This window comes from Corvus cornix, chromosome 7, assembly GCF_000738735.6.
Source record: "Corvus cornix cornix isolate S_Up_H32 chromosome 7, ASM73873v5, whole genome shotgun sequence".
NCBI classification, from domain to species: Eukaryota; Metazoa; Chordata; class Aves; order Passeriformes; family Corvidae; genus Corvus; species Corvus cornix.
The window spans coordinates 31,041,384-31,058,868 of NC_046337.1; the positions used below are offsets into that span (position 1 = coordinate 31,041,384).

At 34.7% G+C, this 17,485-nt stretch overlaps 1 protein-coding gene across 2 annotated transcripts in view; it reads right to left on the reverse strand.

Moving 5' to 3' along the window:
- GLS (glutaminase) overlaps window positions 1–17,485 on the reverse strand; it is a 59,630-nt gene that overhangs the window by 26,109 nt on the left and 16,036 nt on the right. For both annotated transcript variants that reach the window (XM_039555040.1, XM_039555041.1), the window contains exons 6-11: window positions 15,784–15,947; window positions 11,049–11,107; window positions 3,443–3,475; window positions 3,130–3,188; window positions 1,972–2,038; window positions 1,345–1,395 (exon numbers count right to left, since the gene is read on the reverse strand). In XM_039555040.1, coding sequence (XP_039410974.1) covers window positions 1,345–1,395; window positions 1,972–2,038; window positions 3,130–3,188; window positions 3,443–3,475; window positions 11,049–11,107; window positions 15,784–15,947 — 433 coding nt within the window. The remainder of the gene's footprint in view (window positions 1–1,344; window positions 1,396–1,971; window positions 2,039–3,129; window positions 3,189–3,442; window positions 3,476–11,048; window positions 11,108–15,783; window positions 15,948–17,485) is intronic.

The following is a 17,485-nucleotide window of genomic DNA, read 5'->3' on the forward strand; positions in this document are numbered from 1 at the left end:
TTTATTCCTGCTCAGAAAGTTCCCAGTTACAAAAGGGAGGAAGGAACATTACAGAAAACCCAAAGAAAAGAAACAACTAGACTTTCAAGTAGAATCTGAGTGTTGGAAAGTTAAGCATTGTACCCTAACAAGAAAACAGAAATGCTGCTCGTGTATGAGCTATCCTTTTCCTGAGCATGGAGCGAAAAGGGGATTTTTCAAGGGAAAAAAGAAAGAATGACACATGGTCATTAAATCAGAGATCAGAATGCACAAAAATTAGGCCAAATTAAAATACATCAGAAAAGTTAGCTTTAACATTTCTTAAGTTATGAATAGCTTTCACTTAGAACACATTATCAGGCAGTGGGATACAAGGCATTTAAAAAGCACGTTTACACAGTAAATTCAGATAAATTACACGTTCTGTTCAGTCACAAGGGAAGTTTAGAGCAGACTATTAGCTTGTACCTAGTTTCTAACTCAACACGAGGTCAGCTACAGCTAATCACACATATCTTACTTCACAAACACACATCTGATCTAAAGATAAGAGAGCAGGTGCATCCAAACACAAAAAACTTGAATAAAATTTGCATTTTGAAAATAATGGCTTATGATTTGCGTAAGTAACAGCAAGTCTCCAAGTCAAAAACAGATTTTGAGAACTGAACTCTGTGGTTTTTTTTTTTTTTAAACTCTCCCAGATGAAGTGAATCAGTAACACAACTAGAACTACCTCTTGAGAACCCTACACAGCAGGGCTGAGTTGTGAGCATTTAAACATTAGGAAACCCTTACTGAGGAAATACCTCACACTTGCCAAGTTCTCATTTTGTGACAGTTGCAAACAACTTGCTGAAAGTCAAAAAGAAAAAAAATGGGGGAGGGGGAGAATAAATATATATATAGATTCTTTTACTCAAAATTAAACTCACTGAATTAAACTAAAAGAAGGAGATATTGCCATTACTTCCCTTGTACCACTCCCCTCAAGCCTACAGCTCAGCATGCATTCTCCAGTTACACAGTAAAGTACTCCACAGCACAGTAAGAAGCAGCAACCCAAAGAAGAAGAAATGTTTTGTCAAACTCACTGAAGTAATACAAGACATTTTAAACTTCTACTAGTGGTTTAAAGACTATCGCTAGTTTGTATTAGCAATAAAGACATCTGAGTGGATCACCTAAACAAAAGCAAATCTGGATACATCAAACACACATCTGTCATTTCCAGAGTTTAACAGAAGCTGACAAATTTAACTGCAAGTCATTAAAGCCTCCATGTCTAGGCACAAATCAGCTTCTACTGCTTACAATAGCAATTCTAAGTCTATAGTTAGTCTCAATTTTAAAGTCAGTTACCTGAAAATAGAAGTCTAGTATAGCAACCATATCCGTGCCTTCAGGAAAGCACTGAGGAAGAAAAATAAAGACTCTTTAGGTAAAATTATTATTTTTTTTTAAGTATCACTTTTAGAAAGACGTAAATTAAGCTATATTTTTGTCAGCATACTAAGCATTAAGCATATTTTAATATAAATATTTAAATATAATAAGTAGAAATATTTGATGACATCAGATTTAAAAATAACTTGGTGCAGCGATATCAATAAACTAGGTACTAAAATATTTTTCAGTACACCTTTAAATGTACTTTTTTCAGTACATCTTTCCATCATCTTTAAATAAGCAAACTGCAAAATGCATCCAGGAGTTTTATGAAGTCACCTGTACAGCACAGATTATATGCTTTACAACAAATAAAACAAATTACCATGGCTACAATACAGAAAAATACTTAGAGGCGTTTTATGAGAATGGCTTAAGTATCACACTTTTTTAATGACAGCATTTGAATAACATTGATAAGACATATACAGTGTTAATTTATGCCATACTGTACATAAAATAAATTAAAAGTCTTCACAGACTATGGATAAAACCCAGCACACCATCTTCAAAATACACTCAAGAAAAAAAGAGATTAACCTTTTTTTCTTTCAAGTAATAGCCAATTGCAAAGTTTCTATCTCCACTCTCTCTTTCAGACTGGAACCTAAAAGAAAAAAAAAAAAAAAAAAAAGACAAGGCAACATGTCAAACTTTCCAAAAAACCTCCAAAAATCGCTGAACTCAAGATGTATAATGTAATTCAGTAAAACTGCATGTAAAGGATATACCACTTCTGAACACAAATATTCTACTAATGGGACAGAATTGGCCATAGAAGTTCATCCCAGTTCACCCAGCTGGATTGAATCAGCATTGACATCCAAATACACACAGTACTGGTTACCCACACAACATAAGCTGACTTGGAGATAAGGCAAAGGAGGGCAAGATCCTAATCTCGGAAGCATTTCTAAATAGGCCGGAGTGGAATGGAACATCCCACAGCAAAAGGGTCATTCCTGACCAAAGCAGAGGAATCTGAGGATCACACACACACAGCAGATCAGACAGTGACCAGACTGATGGCTGCACTCCTCATTGTGATGATTAAGGTAAGGATGAAAACTAAAGGAGGAATACCTGCCTGGTTCCTTCTACAGTACACACCTTTTATTGTAACAAAGCTCAGGAAAAACACCTCTGCATGTGCATTCCAGCTGGCAACCTGGAAGCAACTCTGCTAAAGGGAATCTTCATGATTTCCCTCATGCTGCTGGAAAAAGCTCTCCAGATTTTTGGAATGCTATACACTGAGTTTATGAGGGGAACTGTTTCTTCTAGAAAAGAATTTAAATATGCAAAATAAAAAAGCAGAGGGAGTCCCAGTTGTTATAAACAGTGCTTTCTAAACATTTGCTACGCAGCCACCAACACGCAGAGTTTAATTTTTAATATGAATGCCCGGAAGGGAAGAGTTGCACTTACAGCTCTCATTGCCATAGCACCAGCAGAGCACTAAGACAGAATACTGACATTTCAAAGAGGTAACCAACACTTCTAGGTGAAATTTAGCCACACTGATGTCAGAGACATGCACAACTTTAGCTGTAAATTTTAAGTCAAAAACACCCTCCAATATAAGGGATGAAATGCTGGTTGAAATGTAAATAACTAAACTTTGTCATAAGCTCGTATGCCAGTTATCAGCTGAAACACTTTCCACCTAACCTCAGTAAGTGAATAAAAAATACTTACGTAGCATTACTGAATCCAACATACTCATTACCAGCCATTTTATTCATGAACTGCATCACCTGTTAGAGACAAAGAGAAGGAAAAGCAGTATTTTTACACATGAAAAGGTTATCAACTTTCAACCCAGCCGTACCCTAAATCTTGCAACACCATTTTACAAATGCAATACAAATCACTAAATGTTTGAACAACCAAGTACATCTACAAAGACAAAACATAGGATATTATTAAAATTTAACTTTCAATTCTTTTGCCATCTTGAAAATTTTCCATTGAATTTAGTTTAAAAAGCAATGTTATAACATCAACTTACGTAGTCAAATTTTTCTGCATTATTTGCTCCTTGCTGCAAGAAAAGAAAAAATAATTTACAAAAATTGTTAACACAGGAAAGAAGTTAGTTCACTTAACAGTATTAGGATTTTAATGCACATAACTAAGGTATGAGGCTAATTAAGAATAAGGTACTACAATCACTTCATATATTAATGAAAAAATTAAAGTGTTAGGTAAGTAAATCTTTAATTATAATTTAAACAATCCTATGAATCTTAACCAACACCTGTATGTTGGAAATTAATTTAAACTGGAAGGTAATAAATGAAGGTATGCTTTATTTTAAGTGCTCTCTATTCAACTTTACATGCTTAGCATAAGTAAATGCTGTAGCTAAAGCAAAAAAAATACAGAAGTAACTACAAACAGGATAATTACAGTAAAAACACTAACTTTTTATAGATTAGTAAGCCAAAAGTATTCTCATATTACCAACAGAGCTGAGCATAGGGAGATTGAGGCTACTGAAGTTAAAATATTTCCATGGCCAGTGCCCATACTAAGAATTTAGACCGAAGACTAAAAATGAAGTGTTACCCCTTACTATGAAAATAACTGCAATTAGTTTTAAAATATCTGATTTAGTTAATATCTGATTAATGTCCTACCTATTAAAAATTGTTAAACAGCTAGAAAAATAGAATTTCACATCATAGGGCACATCATTGTGATAACAATGTACAGGAAAATCTAAATCCAACTTAATAAGGATGATAGTGAAACTTAATTCTTAGGGTGTGCTTGGTTTGGGTTTTTCAGGAAGGATGAGGGGTGTTACTTTGAGAATTTTTTTTTTCCTCCCACATTGAAGAACATTCTCAAATTTAGTAGCTGCCAGTTAAAAACATTAATTTTTCAGAGGTCTCTGATGGGTGGCCTTTCACAAATTCCTATCAAAAGAGATTGAAAGAGGAGTGGGAGGTAAAAAATAGCATATGGTCTACTGGGGGGAATTTTTAATTTTTTTTAAGTAGCCAAGTAGAATTTTTGGAGGAAGTTTAAAAAACAATGGCATCGCATACACAAGTGGAAACAATGTATCTGTTTTAATACATTATTTTAATATTAAAGACACTCTATTTAGAATAACAAGCCTCTAACAAATCTCAAACAATTCAAGACGCTACTTGCACTGTGTTTAGTGTGGGGATGGGGAAGAAAGTGGAAAAAACGGAAGCTTTATATCAACCAGTATTTTACTTAATGAAATGCATAAAGCCAGTCTCATTTCCCACTCTGTGTGTGGATTAGGGTATTGCAGATAATCTTGGAAGCCCATGCATCAGCTCATCTACAGGAGGATGTGCAGACACACACGTATGATCACTGGTGAAAGGAACACCACACTGTTCTCTCAAAATTATGCGCCAGTGGCTACCTTATGTTTAAAGGCTAATAACCTTACTCCTAAAGGCAATAATCTCTAGCTCATTTTCAATTAGATAAAAAAATGCATGATACATTTCATCAAAATGTTCCTGTATAATATACCAGAACACAAATCTTAAAAATTTAACTCCAAATCTGTTCAATGAAAAATAATTAAAAGAAGAAATTACCAACTTCATTGAACTGTTGCAGTTGTCAAAATATTCCATAGATCCTAATGCTGTAAAATATGTAACAACATTTAAACCACAAAAACCTTTTCAACCTTTCAAATGCACAATGAACATCTTTTTCTGGGAAAGTGGGTCAGCATTAGTTATGGGATGCTGCATTGATAATTGTATGGTTAGACATGTTTAATAAATTGAAACAGGTTCTTTTGTTAAAAAAAAAAAAAGAAAAGAGGGAGAAAGAGATCATGCTTTCTGCAAAAATATAAATACATAATACTTCACTTTTTTGTTCTGCCTGGTTGAAAAAAATATTCCCTTCAACAAAAACATGGCTTTACCAGCAGCACATTAAATTGGTGGGCGAAAGACTCAATGCAAACTTTTTCCACATTGACTTTTAATAAAAAAGGTTCCTTTTCAAAGTTCACAACTAAACTCGTATTTTGGGAAGAAAATCTTCTGCATACTAAGCCAGATGATGAGTTTTTAGTCCTTGATGTTCCGCGCACTTGTAGAGGTATTTCATATCACACACAAAAGCATTGTTACTGAAATCAGACTGCTCATTCACCTGAACTACTTGCTTAAGCAATCACACGATCAAGACCTCAGTAGGGATTTACTACAACATGTTACTGAAATGAGAAACTCTGCTTCCATACACATGATGACTAAAAACCCCAGCAGATTAGTTCCCCTCTTTCAGCAGCTGACAGAGGTATCCTGCTCCTCCTAAAAAGCTGAAGAGACACAGTGGCAACACACATTCTATGATTAAAATTCAATTGCAAATATAAAATCCTAACATTTAGAGTACTAAGCAGCTTTTCCGTAATAATTTAAACAAATATAAGAGACAAGGAAACTTCTGTTCTTCCACAAGCCCTTATTTTTAGCTTGACTGTATAAACCTATGAATTTGAGGGCAACCATGACAATACTTCTTAAAAAGCATTTTTAAAGTTCAGATGCAATTCAACCTGTCTAGAACATCAAAGAAAACATTCCATGCACTAACTCCACAAACACTTTGTACATTTACTGGAACATATGTTCATATACACACTTATACATGCTTGTGTGTATAAACATATGAAAAAACACTTCTAAATGAATACAAAATTAAATTTACAATGTTAGGACTGAAGCAGTTTGATAGGCAGAAAATTCAAACTTGCAGAAGACAGCTCAACACAATTTTGTAAACACTTAAAACCCCAATGAACCTATGGCTGTCAATCATAAATTTGAATTTTTTGACTGTGTCAGGTTTTAGTGATCTTCCCTTTTTTATTTTAAACAAGGTACTTGTACTATATTACTTGTATTTCTATTAAAAAATAGAAACAGTTGCAAAGGCTACATGCCTACATAGGAAGGAGACCCATGGATACTTACCAGAGCTTGCAACAACAAAATCAGGCAGTACTTATTGGAAAAGTAGTTAATATTAGCCACTTTTCATTGATCAACACTGTTTCTATGATTAGACCATATAAGCTCTTACCACGTGTCTCTTGCTAAAGCAATTTCTCGATTTTGAATCTACGCAAAGCTAACAAAAACACCTGGATCATGAGAAGTTTATAATCTTCTAATAATAGAAGATTATTTAAAAATTAATTTCTGGAATATTTAAAGCCAAATTTATAATCTAATGCTATCCTGTGATGAAAATATCCAGAAACAAAAAATCGTAATACTACATCAGAGTGCAAGAAAACTCTTTTCTTTACACTTGTGCATTTTTCTTTATGTCTTTTCTTTATGTCTTTATTTTAGCTTTCTGTACTTACACACTTTTTATATTTATTTGTTAAGATGGTCCTGTTCTGTGAGAACTGGTGTCTTGCCAGTTTAGTGTACCATTTTCAGCTCTGAAATACTTGAGAGTACACTGTGACAGACAGTACTTGACCTAAGACAAATACTATGAAAATTTCAAATACATGTCAGATTTTGTGTGTCCTTCACTTCTGTGTGTTTGTGACCACTGAACAGACGTCATTTCACAGAATCTCATACATATTCTACATCAGATAACATCCAATATACTTGAGTTACAGTAAAAAGCAAGTGGAGAAAAACATGGATGTAAGTTCTATCCCCAAATTAGTTACCAAAAGAAAATTAATAACCTAGGAAGAGAGGCAATGTCACCAAAGTAAAGACAAGTATCTGGTAGAGAAGATCACAACACCAACACATGATGCAAAGTGGTTTGTATGTATATTTACACAACAGTCTATCAGGAAGGATAACTGGAGTGACAGCATAGAGCAGTTAAGCTAAATCAGTACAGTTTATTATAACTATACTCCCAAATAAACCATGCATTTTCCCACCTCTCAAGTATTAAACTGTAACTGCATAGGTTTCCTAATAACTGAATCCTGACAGCAAACAGACCCTTGGCACAGCCAGACAGGTTTTTTCTACCACTCTTTGCCTCATTTACTTTCTGATTTATCAGTATATTTAGAAAGCTCTTAAATATATCACAAACCCCTCCATGTTTTATCAAAAAAAAAAGCTTCCATTGAACTAAGGTCTTTTCAGGGTCAGTGAGATCAGCATTTTCATTTTCTCGTACACCGAATTTTTTGCAAGAACTATGAATTTTGTTATTCCCAACATGTCTAAATGCTTCCCACATAATTCAAGACCACAGAACACCTCCCTTCAGTGAGCTTTCAAGTCCACACTGTCTTACAGTCTGCGTGTGGCTGCCAGTACGTAGAGGATTTAAAGATGCTGTATTTGCCTGAACCTTTGCTGTTAGATTAGGAAAACTTTTATCTACAGATGGAATGTTAAAGCACACAATAAAAATGACTTAAGATTAATCCTTTATCCTCTGGTGATTCCATCCACAGCCATCTGCCTTCTTCCACATATTTCTCTGTGAATCCTTCCTCTTTTATCTCACCTGCACTTCTAATACGACAAGTCAGTAAAGGTAAAGTGGGAGTGGGAAGTCCCTGACAAAACCACTGTTATTCCTGGAGTTGACAAGCTTTGAGAATTGAGTTTGAAGTTTAAGAAAACAGATCAAAGCAGTAAAATCTATCCCTACTACAGGCAATAAAGACTTTTCCCAGCCAATGTGATGTACAGAAAGCTGCACTGAATCTGTACTAAATCTGTACAGGAGTTGAATCACCTTCTTTCAAGCACCTATATTTCCTTGAAGATATGGAAAAAATTACTGTTTTATCTCATACCACCTTTCCACAAACTCCTGTAATTGCCACACAATTTTCTTTTGATAAAAATTATTTGAAAATTGTTGTAACCATGTCATTTATACAACTAGTATTACAGGCAAATGGCTGTACAATTATCAACAAGGGAAAAGGTCCTTAGGGGTTTTTTTTAAATTTTATTTCTTTAAAAGTGACCTGCAGGATGTCCTTTTGCTAATGCATTTTTATTGTAGATACATCCTTTAAACTGATAAAATAGTCTATGGAGTGTAATGCAAGTACAATCAGAACAGAGCCAGGGGTTGAGACACCAAAATGTAAATACACTGTAGCTCCAAACCCAGGGCAGTCGGAGAATCACTTAAGATGGCAGGAGCATGATACAGCCATGCCTAAGTAACTCAAACAAACGTACAATTTAACATGCACATACCCCTCATTATTTATTATTATGGATTGCAAAGACAATGTAATGTTACAGTTTAGGTCCCTGCTCTGTTCCAAGGTGGGAACACCAAATTCTTACAGAAGCCAGAACCGGGTAAGTGATGCTAAGAGCCACTTTTACCCCTAAAATGTTAACATATTACATGTTAACATATTCTGACAGAAAGATTACTCCAAGCATCATTGCTCATCCACAAGTAACCATTATCTGTGCCAGGCTCTAAGGACAGCTGTGTGCAAGATCGTGTCTACTAATAGCTGCTAAACTCAGTACCACGTATGGGAACTTTGAAAGACTTCTTAGATCCATTTCTCAGAAAGAGATAATGAATCTCAAAGGAGATAAAAGCATTCTTAACTATGAAACACAGCAACAATCTCTCCATAGTTATTAACATGCTGTCACATTAGATAAATCTGCAATACATGGTGAATTTAAGTTTTCTTGTACTTTAAGAGTCACACACTGCCTTTAAGACATGTAAGTAACACCTTAAATAAAAAGAACAAATGCAGAGGAATTGAGGGCAAAACATGAGTTAATGAAGCCACCTTTTTCAGAAAAAAGGTAAGTTTGATATTAGATCAAATACAAACGTGAATTACGTAATTCACAGGTTAGTAGGAATAATGTTAAGTTGCAGATTGTAAAGAAGTTACTTCACAAAAAATACAACTACTAGGTAGTTTTGTACCTGTGTCCCTCTACATAATTTTCTTCAGAATATGTTTAGCTTGGTTAGTTATTCAAATGATAAATGGTATCTTAGTGAAAGCAGTACAGAAAATAATCTACATTTTAATCACACTGAAAACAAATAATGGTGTGATAAGATACGCGTCCACTAGACGTGCAGTTACCACATGCAGAAATGTTAGTGCAATGCAATACTCTTTATAAGAACATTACAGAAAAAACCCAAATAAAAATTTAAAGAAAGCCACCCAGCAAAACCAATCCCCCATCCTTGCAACAAATACCACAGTTGCATGCAATAAACAAATCCATGTTATCTATTCAGAAGTACACCATTTATCAAGAACTACGTGCCTTCTGCAAGAGGCACATGCTTTTGTTTTGCCTTATGATCAGCAGGGCATGTTGTATTTGGACTAACATTTTGACATTTCAGACAAGTGTGTTAAGTCAGTTTTTAAAATTCACTATTATCCAAGTGAATTTCAATGCTCAGTCAACCTTTAAAAAATATTAAATGTGAATAAATTTACCTGTCATACTTAAGGCCATTTTCTTTCACCTACAGCTATCAAAGATAAATGTCTTTAAGCAGGAGTTCTTACACCTTCTTTAAATATAAAATAACAGAAAATCAAGATCTAAGTAATTTTAAAATCAACGTTTTGGAAATAGAGGGTAGGAAACACACTGTAGCTATTGGACTTTGAAACACAACCAAGAAACAGGTTGTAAACAAGACTTTTAGACCTCTGAAGTAACAGTATCAAGCTTACTACTCAAAAATTCCAGGGGATTGACATGTTCCCCAGAACTCTATGCAGGTACCCTTAGAAAAAAAAATTAATTTTTTGTACCTGTGGCGACCAACACCAGCAGAAAATACAAGTCAAGTATCTGGCAAGCATTAACATTATATGGAGTTTATACCATTAACAACTTCAAGACATTTATACACAGCTATTCTACGGAAAAAATACAATACAGCTTTCCAAAAGTCTCAAGATCATGGACTAAAGATGTAAAGTCATTATTCAGTCCTGGTGTGCTTGGCAAAATAAGTGACTATTTTCAAACATTCTTATTTATGAAAGCACACTTACATCCCAACAACAACTGTGTACCATAGAAGCCTAACATAATTTAGTGGTGCAGGATGTTAACAGCACACAAATTCAACATAAGACTGACATTTAGATACAGCACAATTGCTCCTGTACAAATTATAGTATCTTCCATTTCTTCTGCACAGCAAGAAATACTCTTGTAACTTTATGCTCTGGAAGAGCACTAGACACTCAGAAATGTACTTCTAAGTGCTATAAAGTATGTTCCTGAGCAATGTACTTCCTCAGCAATTAACAAATTGAAGGCAACACTCTCGAGAGAATATCAAGTGTTGTGCAGCTAAAGAAGGAAACAAATTAATACCATCAAGGAAACAGAGTTTTTGAGATGCACTGATACTTGTTAGAAACTGCTAGTCTAACACTGCATTTGTTTGCAAGGGTTTTACTATTTCCAAAATATCAGAGGTTGTCTACCTGCCAATGAGTAAAGTGCCATCAGATATTGCAGTCAAAAATCAAATACAGTTTATAATCTGTACAAGACATTTTTTTCTACATTCTACTAAAATACTCGGAGAGAAACTAAAAATTAACTTTTTACCTTGATTAAAGATGTGATCACAATTGCTCCAGCATTCACCATAGGGTTATGAGGCCTGTCTGTGAAATAAAGTTTTCAATTACAAATATATTCCAAGACAAGTTTGTCAAACAAAACCAGTCAAGTGCCTAAGGGAAAAATTATTCTAGATGTATGACTTCAAGTTACTATTACAGAATAGCTATTATATAATCCTAAACCTTTAAAAAAATACCGTAATCCAACACTATACACAATATTTTATAATTCTGAGTATTTTACAGCTTAGAACACACTCAGTCTTATGCAACTTAATCCAGTAAATTATTTGGTTTGGCATAATTTCTTTTCTTGAAACTTACAAATGCTCTTCAGTGTTCCAGTATTGGATCAACGCAACACTTAAAAGCAGAGCAACCCCAGGACTTTCCAATTTTTCCCCCAAGTTACCAAGTCTCAGTGATTTTAAAAGTGTTTAAACAGGACCTTTAAAAAATAATTAAAATCCAGTTCCTAAATTTCCTTATTGCTGACCATGAATACAAAACACTGATTCTTTTCAAGAGCCAGAGGTTTCTACCGGCAGCTTCTGAAATGCAAATATCTATTTACTCATCCTCCCTAGAATTTAACTTACTTCATAGCTGACTTGCACATACCTGCTACACTTACATTTTCCTTTTTCCCACTGATCTCCATATTAACAGTATCTTTGCATTCCCAAATCATTCTTGACTGCTGAATGAATCACCTTCTCTTCTATTTTCTTTTTCTGAAAAACCTCTCCTTATCAGCCATCTTACTTTTCCCAAATAATCCACCTTCAACAAATAACCCTTTTCTTTTTTTAACTAACATTTTTGCTGTGCCTTTTAACTAGGATGTTGACTTCTGAGCAAACTTTGAACAATTCTCAATGCATTAATATAATGACATGTTTGAATTCTTTATTTGCTATTCCTTTATCTCCAAATTTGAAAAAATACTAATTAAAAAACAACACAAAAACTCTTTAATACTTTTATGCATGATATACAAATATGGACTCTAAAGGAAACTTGAGATGATTGGGGTTTTGGATATGAGTCTGATATTCGCAGCCAACACACATCTTCCCATGAAAATTACACTGGGTATGGTCAATGACAGCCATCTATGGCTATCAGTTAATCTTCAAAAACTGATCATCAATTTTATTAGTATTTTTCAGAAAGTCAATATTAAAAGGAACTTTTAAATAAATCCAACTATTCTATTAGTGGGAAAAAAGGCCAGTATCTTCCAAAACAGCGGAGCTCCCCTAAAATACAAACTTGTTGTCTAGATACTATTTTAAAGTTGTTACTGCCATTCCTTCTCTCTCTGAATGAGACTGACAAATTGTTCTGATTTCATTTGATTATACTTAAGATCCACATATATAAAATATCCTGTTGTAATCTACTAATGCAAGCAATGAGGGTCAAATGTATCTGACTTTCAATTAAGACCAGATCCTGGATAAGAAAACATAAGATTTCCATAGCTCCTTAGGGACCACAGACCTGAACACAAGTCAAATGACCACTCACAGCATCACAGCCTGCACGTCAGAAGGGACATCTGGGGGTCATCTCCTCCACCTTCCCACTCAATGCAAGGCTATTGCCAAGGTTCTATTAACTGAGTCTTGAAAACCTCCAGATGTGGCAAATCCTCTACCTCTCCCGCAATCCTGTTCGTGCTAGAGGACAAATTTACCCTAATATCCAATCTGCAGCTCCCAAGCCACTGCATGGGGCCACTGGCCCTTGTTGTACCAGGTGCCACTACCAAGAAGAATTACAGAACTCTTCATGTTGGCAATTCCTCTTCAAGAATTTGAAGAGGCTTCCAGGGGAGCCCCTAGACTCCCCCTTCCGACTGCTCCTTGGGAGTTGCACGTGCCCTGGACTGCACAGCATCCTGGCAGCCCTTCGCTGGAGCCCTCCCCAGTTTGTCACTGTTCTCCTTGAGCTGGGGATCCCAACTCTGGACACACAATTCAAGACAACACGGCTCTCATGCTTAATCGGAACACACTGTCACCCTCATTTCTCACTCTAGCTATGCTTCTCTTCTTTACAGCTTCCTCTCACCAGCATTAGGTACCACTCCAGTCCATAAACTCATGACTTTATCATACAGAGCCCATTCTAAAAATATTTTTATAAATATTTTGCTCTTGATTCTTCTGTGCACCTCTATAGTTTCAATCTGCCACACAGTACGAAGAAAACAACACAACCAGATTCCATACCACGTGTATGTTTGAATTCTCACCAAGAAGAGGTTGTATGTATGGATAAGAGATACTACCTGTTCATATATACAGGTATTGTCACACTTGTAGCATCATGAGCTCAATAGATATTAAAAAGCCTGTAGCTGCCTAATGACCATAGCCAGGAAAATTATTCCTGATAATGCCTGTTTCAGACATATTTTACATAGTAAAATTCCTGATCTACTTCAATCAACTGGAATAGTATTTTTAAAATTAGCATGGAGATTGTTTTATTCCTTCAGAAATCTGACTTGGACTGGGCAATATATTCCCTTTGATAAAACAAGTTTTAAAATTGAATATGCATAAGCCTGCAGAAGTTTCCAAATTTCCATTGCACAGCACAGATAATACTCTAAACACAGCAACATCTTTTTGTTGTAAATTGGCATTTTTACTATAATTTTAAATTATGTTAAAATATTCTTCATTCTTTCCAGCTTGAATCTCAATACTAGTAAACAATGAAATACAAGAACATCCTGTTTTAGGAATCTTCCATAAAGTAAGTATAGAAAAAATAGCTTCAGATGCATGTCTAAACGGTTTTCAAACACCTGTGTATCACTTCACAGAATCTGGATTATGAACATGGAATTCAACTACATCTGAATATTCAGAAAGTAAATAGATTCAATATCTTTTTTTTTTTTTTTTCATTTTCAAATCTGATCTTCAAAGTATTTATGGATGCTCAAACTGACAAATACTCTGCACATCTAAAGTTCATACAGTGGTTTAAATCTACAAGCAAAGTATAATCCATTCTTCCCTCCTCTTCCTTCACTTGGAGAAACTCAACCTCCCTTTCTCTCCCTATAACTGAAATGTTCCTATTTATTAGACTCCTACTTTTTGTTTTAGTTCTTCTCATAACGACTGTACAAGAGGCCATCCAGGTCAGTCCCAGCACTTCTTTCCTGTGTCTATCAGCCATAGAAGCACATATTTAAAAATTAAATTTTCTATCATGTGAATTAGTCTTCTCTATTAATTTCATGTTCCTTGGTCAAAATTTCCATAGTCCAAATTCTCTTATGCATAACATAATATGCATAAGAAACACTCTTGCCTTATAAACACTCTTAAAGTATAACAGTAATGTAAAAGACCACAGCCCACCAATTCTTCTCCAATAGTTCAATGTTAAAAGTAGCAATAAAAAGAAGAAAATAATTTCTATACTTTGTCACGTTATTAAAAAGAGAAAAAACAGAACATCTATATTAGTTCAAAGGAATTAAGGAGCCATTTTCAGCACCATCAAAGCTTTTTTTGTAGTAAACCTTTTTGTAAGATATGAAAGACAAGTCTTCTTCACACTGTTACAACACTGTATATTTGGAAAAACTAGGAAAGCAAAAACAAGACAGCAAAACTTGACAAAATGCTTAATCCCTCTTGGCAATATATTCATACTGGTATTTCATCACCATTTACTAACATAATAAAACAGAGAAAATAAATTGTCATGATATATTGTATTTTTAAATATGGTAAGATGATTTTAAGATATAAATAAATAATTTTTATATAATCGTTTGAATATATTTATAAACATAATAAATATAATCAGGTGTCATTAATATATTAATAATATAGATATTTAAGTCAGAATTCAATACAGTCCTTGAGAAAAATGTCATCCAAGCCTTATGCTGGTAATTAAATATTAATTGCAATACCATGGCAATGGAAACATTGTCTGTTCTTTTACTGAGACAGATCCACTAGAAGAAACATTTGTGTTTCAGAGATAATATCCAGTATTTCCTCTAGGGCTACCTGAGTCACCTTTCTCAGATTTTTGCCATAAAGTTTATTAAAATTAAATTTCCATGCTTGAGAATTAATATAACATGAAAAAGAAATAATCTAGGTAAGTGCTGTATGAGAAATTCTTGCTAAAATACTCCTGCCACAGGGAAAAAAATAAAAACATCGTTTTGAATCAGTAGCCAAATTCCATTTAGAATAATCTGTGGGAAGATTTCGCCTTCTGGAAACTAGTCAGTGCTGGCCTTTGGCACCAGCACCTGCTTCTCAGAAGGCTGAGAAGTGATATGTTTTTTAAAATCAATTTAACATCTTTGATTCTTTCACCACCATTTTTACAGAAGCCATGATTAAGGAACACTTGCTACCAACTCAACTAAATAAAAATAAATTTAAAATACTTTCATCGTTAAAATTCTTTGGGTTTTCCTACAGCTCAATAACTAGCAAACAGAATAGAAGCAATACAACATCTTTTACTAGCATTCTAAATTAGGCAAAAGTGACTAACAAAAACTAAGTTTACCTTGCTGATGCAAAATATTCCAGAAAGCTGCCTAGTAATATGACTTAAGAGGATAGGGTAAAATGACAAGACTGAAAAAACTGTGTAGGCTTGCCTCATATTTTTCTAAAACTGAGTATTTGCATTATTAAGTAAAATGTATCTCTTACCATCTTCATTCAGGAACAATTTGTTGAACCGTAATCCACTAGGCTCTTTACCAACATATCTGTGCACATACTCTGTGCCAAGATCATTGACAGCAATCGCATATTTCAAAGGCTTTACGCAGGACTGAAGACAAAATGGAACTTTGGTATCACCCACAGAATGCCTGGGAAAAACACAGATGAAGAGGCTTGGAATTTCCTGATTGTCAGCTGTGGCAGTAGAATGTTAAATGCTTCATCTATCCTTCCACATACAAGGACTAATAACAAAAACGCACCAAAAAGCAAAAGCATATTAATACTAAGTCTCATTTTAAAGAACTTAACAATGAGATTTACAGGTTTTAGCAACTGACTCCATAAGCCAAGCATAACAAAGTCAGTTGCTGACTACTGCAGAGGTAACAAAATGAAAATGGGTTCAGATACGGGTTTGTACCAGAGCAAGAAATCACCTCAGACCTCTAATCTCACACTTATCCTACTCAGTTGCAAACCACATACTCAACAGGGTACAGCTGACCCAAACAGAGCCACTACACTTATTCATGTCTATATAAACAAATATGAGATACAGTTTGGTTTTGCAATTTGAGAACAATAATCAAATAGCTGCATTTACATTCCCTGTGATAATGGCAGAGATGTTTTATAACACTTACTACATGCTATCTTTTGGAAAGTTTACTTTCAGCATCTATGTCAGACTGCACCAAAGAGTGACTCATGCAAGCAGCATATGCCACATCTAGAGCAAAAGGCTTGAAGCAGTCACTTGTCTGGTGACAAAATCAGGAGTGTATTTGCTTCTTTTCTTTGCAGAAAACACAAGCAGGCTTCAGTGAAAATCACAATACCATTTTGGCAATATAAAAGCTAACATTACTAAACATTAAACATCACAAAAATTAACATTATAAAAACTTTCATTAGCGCATAATATCCAAAACAAAGCAAAATGCCAATTTAAAGTATAAGGTTTTTTACTATTAATAGATTGTAGCTCAGACACTTAAACAGGGAGATGAAAAATATACTTCAGCTCACTTGTACAGCTCCTCCCCTGAGATTACAGAGCATATGGCTAATTAGAAGCAAACATATGCATCTCAAGAGATCATAGCAAAATAACTTCCAAGCCATAGTCACCAGAAGCAAGTCTGATGCTCTCAGGAATGCCCCATTCACAAACCCAACACCCAAAAACTGCAGTTTCCAGAACCTGCAGTAGGACCACACCAAACTGCAGGTCAGCAGAGATGATGGACATCTTGCATTGTGTACTCACAAAGGTAGACAGAGTTTGTGTTACTTCTCAGCTAGATGGTGCAAGGTATCCCTTTACATCGAGGCTCCTAACCGTCTGCTACTCTGAGTTACTAATACTGAGAAAAATAAAATCACTCTGACTATATCTAAGACCTACATAAACCCTTACAGGGAAAAGCCTGATAAACCTGAAAAGCAAAATCATCTTCAGCTCTGTCCAGTTTCCACATCTTCATTTTCTTTTTAAAGAACATGTATCTGCATTTTTTCAGTGACACACATATTATATAACAATGCTACAGTGAAAACATTAAAATGCGGAGAAGGAACTAACACTTTGTACATTGTGACCTACACAGAAAGTTATACAGCTCGATGCACAAGTACTATGAGACAAAGCTTTTCAGCTTCCAAAGATTAATACTACAGAAGC